Genomic DNA, 3,692 nt, shown 5'->3' on the forward strand with positions numbered 1-3,692 from the left:
GCGCACCAGGAGCTCGTCAAGGCGCGGGATGCGCACGTCAAGAACAACCCGTCCCCCGGAGACAGCGCCGTCAACAACCGCGAAGTCACGCGCCTCATCTCCGCCTCAACGCCTTTCGCCGGCAAGGCCTTCGATGTCCGTGTCGACGGTACGTACGCCACCGCCCTCTCCTCCGACACCCTCCAGGACGAGCTCCAGCGAAAGCTCGGCCTTTGGCTCTCCGCGGCGCTTCCCACCCTTCGGGTCGCGCTCGAGCGGGGCATGCCAGTCGATTTCTTCGGCGACTACCTTTACAATAAGGCCCACCACCGGCGGCCCCACGACGGCGTCCTCGCCGCCTGGGCGGACGCGATGCGCGCCCCGGCCAACGCGCCGGTCGTGCACGGCGACAAGGAGAAACCAGAGCTCACCCGGCAGTACAACGAGGGGTACAAGGTCGACCTCGCGGAACCCCACGCTGGCCCGGGAGGATGCGATGAGGTGAATGAGATCAAGCTCTGGACGCCCCTCCTCAAGACCTCCTCGCCGGGCGTTGGCAACGCCTCGAGTGGCGGCACGCCCGCCTCCGTTGGCCACTCCTACGCCTTCGGCAACACCGAAGAGAAGGCCCGCCGCCTAAACATGGGCTGCCAGGCGGAGCGAGTGACGCTCGGGTAATCGTGGCCGTGGCCAAGAAAATAAAATCAAAATATTAAGCTCTCTGTTTGGACCATGGCGAAAAACTCGACGGTTTTGGGCGTTTCAGAGCACGCTGAATCGATTGGCTAAGCTAGAACTCTCCCTATCCCTTTCCTTTCATCCTCATTGACTCAAAACTCGATGATCGCGCGACTTTGGAGAAGCAGAGGTTCTCTAGCTTAGCCAAAACGTTCCTCTCGAAAAATTGACTTAGGAAGCCGCAAACGGCAGCTTCTGAAAGACTCACCGGCGCTTATTCTCTTGATCTTTCAAAACCTAGGCCTGCGGCCAAAATTTTCTAAAGGCCGCTGCGCGGCCAGCGCAATGCGCAACCAGTCAGTGACCGACAGTCAGCATCAGACTGTGACGATTGGCGGCCTCGCGCCCTCAGTCGACCTCCTCTACCAACTCCCCTTCCCAGCCCATATGCCTCATCCAGGGGGTGGCGCAACCACTCGCGCAGGGAGAGAGAGAAAGTCGGCGATCTGCGCCGCGCAGATGAGCTCCGCCTCGTCTGCGTCTATAGGACGCCCATCGCAGGGCTGTCATAGCGCCATATGACGTACTGCATGTTGTTCATTACTTCGCAGGTGCCAAAGTCGAGGACAATCTCACTCAGTGATGGCGACGGCTGCACTCCCGGCTGGCGGTAGGAGAGATGAAGGCTAATGTACTTGGCAGTGCGTGCCGGCGCGAACAGAGAGAGATTGTTTGTCGCGAACAGTGCCCCGGTACAAAAGAGGAGGCGACGTCTCCCTCGTCCACGAGCGCCTCAATGTGCGCATCGACGGTGTAGCCAGCTTTGAGAGACGGGAACGAGCGGCGGTGAATCGCCGACAGCGGCGCCTTCGTTCCTTTCCCAGTGAATCGCCGGCGGGTGCCCTAAGCGTCGTATCTGTCGGCCAGTTGCCGCACCGCCGGCAGCAGCTCCGCAGCAGCCGCCCAGATGGCGCCGGTTAGGACAGGAGCGAAGCCGCGTGGACACGGCTGAGCGACGCCGTGCGCCTCGTTCGGATGCTGCAGGCATGCCGGGCAGCGCGTGCTCCATACCGCGTCGGGCTCGGGCGCCCGCCGAGATCTTCGATTTCTTTGGCGTAGGGGACCAAAACCCTAAATTTTTCTTCGCCTGCGGCGGGCATTTGATTTCGCTGCTTTCGCTTTCACAGCTCTTTCACACGACTTTATCCGTCACTCGCTCGGCGCGCGGGCAGCCCGGCCAACCCTTCTCCCACAAGACCGGCCACGGCTACGTCAAGGCGCATCGCGGTTTCTACCACGACGCGATCTTTGTCAAGCGCAACAACTTCAACCTGCTGCTCCACGAGACGTTCGGCGGCGGCTTCTCGCCCACCGCCGTTCTCAAGCTGCGCCGCCTCGCGCGCAAAGTTAGTAGCAAAGTCGCGCGCGGCAGCGTTGACCGCACGGCCTACCTACTCGCCCAAGTACTCGCTCTCTTTTACAAGTATGTCCCACCATGCAGAGCGCATCTCTCTCTCTGTTGTGCGAGGCGTGAACCGCGCCATTCGCTCTCACCTGGCAACCCTGTCTGCACGTCTCGCGCGCGCGTGAAGGGCTCCAGGCCCCAAATGACGTGTGAGTGTTAGAGTTGTTTGGTATTGCTAAAAATCTCTCTCTCTCAAATATGACGGTCGGTAGGTGTCCAGTGGGGAGCTGGGGAGGCTGGGGACGCGCGACTAAGAAGAAGCAGCCGTCTTATTAATCGACAGCCCGCACAACCGTTTGCGAAGGCGTCCAAAAGGATAAAAGGCAGCAAATAAGACGCAGCTAGCCCTCCGACATATTTGGTAAAAATCTCTCTTACAATGAAAAGAGGTGGATTAGGCGATCCGTCGCAGTGCTCTTGCGTTTCGGCGGTAGTGATCTAATCACCCGAATGCCACATTCGGATCGCTTCTCATCGCAAACCAAGTAGTACTCTAGTAGGTAGGTAGGTCAGTACTCGAGTACACTGCATTGGGTTTGTACTATTAACAACGAAGGCGCTCTCAAAAAAAAAAAGCCCACTGCTCCCTCCTTCCTCGTGTTGGGGCGGGTGCCTTCGCCGCCCGTCTCGGGCAGCATGCAGGAGGCTGGGAAACATCTCGAACGGAGCCACGCCATGGGCGCGCTGATCGCGAACGAGGAGCGCCGCCTCGTCGAGGCTGTCCGCCGCTGCGATGTCTGGGCGACCGTCTCGGCGCTGGTGCTCGCGGTGCACGTGGAGCTGCTGGTCGGCGTGAGCAGCGACGAGGGCTTCGACCGGTGGCACCAGGCCTTCCGGACGCTCTTCGCCATCTTCTCAACCGCATCGATGATGTGCATGGGCTGGGTCGCGTACGATGTCCTACTCGCTGCCGAGGAGGCGCAGGCGATGGCGCACGACCACGGCACGACGAAAGACGCGGTGGAATCGCTCCGCGCGTGGCTGCATCTCGAGAGGCAGCGCTCGCGCCCGATGCTTGCCGCGGCCGAAGAATACCCCCCGCTCGAGACTATGATCACTGCCGTCGCCTACCTCGAGCACTGCCTGCGAGACCTGCGGATCGTCTTTAGCTGGGGACTGCTGCTGGCGGCGGCCTCCTTCTTCTGCTACCTCGGCACGGTATCGTCGGCGGGCGAGCCGCCCTTCTACTCTGGTGTCATCGTAGTCGTCGTCGTCGCCGCCGCGCGCTCCGTGTGGAAGACTCGGCTGCGCGGCACGATCCGCACCCGCGCGCCAAGTGCGCGCGGCGCTGGGATGCTCGGGCTGGGCCTGCCGGCGCCGCGCGCGCTGCGGCGCGGTCTCGCACGCGGCGTGCGGCCGACGGCTGGCCGGAGCGCCAGCCAGCGCGGCGGCGGCGGGAGCGAGCGCGCGGGCGGCGTTGTTACCGGCATTCCGAGAGACTCGCTAAACCTGGATCGGACGTCGCCTGGGCACGCCGACCGCCCTGTCACGTGGACGGACATCCCGCCGAGGAGGAGCGTGAGCTGATTCGATTCTTTTATGGGTCATCCTCTGCTATCACCGAAAAAAA

General features: G+C 61.9%; 1 protein-coding gene across 1 annotated transcript; it reads left to right on the forward strand.

The window, feature by feature from the left end:
* Positions 1-2,718: 2,718 nt before the first annotated feature.
* EMIHUDRAFT_445926 (hypothetical protein) lies at positions 2,719-3,692 on the forward strand. The gene has a single exon (XM_005765383.1). The coding sequence runs from the start codon at positions 2,759-2,761 to the stop codon at positions 3,647-3,649; it is 891 nt and encodes a 296-aa protein (XP_005765440.1). The 5' UTR covers positions 2,719-2,758; the 3' UTR covers positions 3,650-3,692.

Source organism: Emiliania huxleyi, assembly GCF_000372725.1.
Source record: "Emiliania huxleyi CCMP1516 unplaced genomic scaffold EMIHUscaffold_555, whole genome shotgun sequence".
NCBI lineage: Eukaryota > Haptophyta > Isochrysidales > Noelaerhabdaceae > Emiliania > Emiliania huxleyi.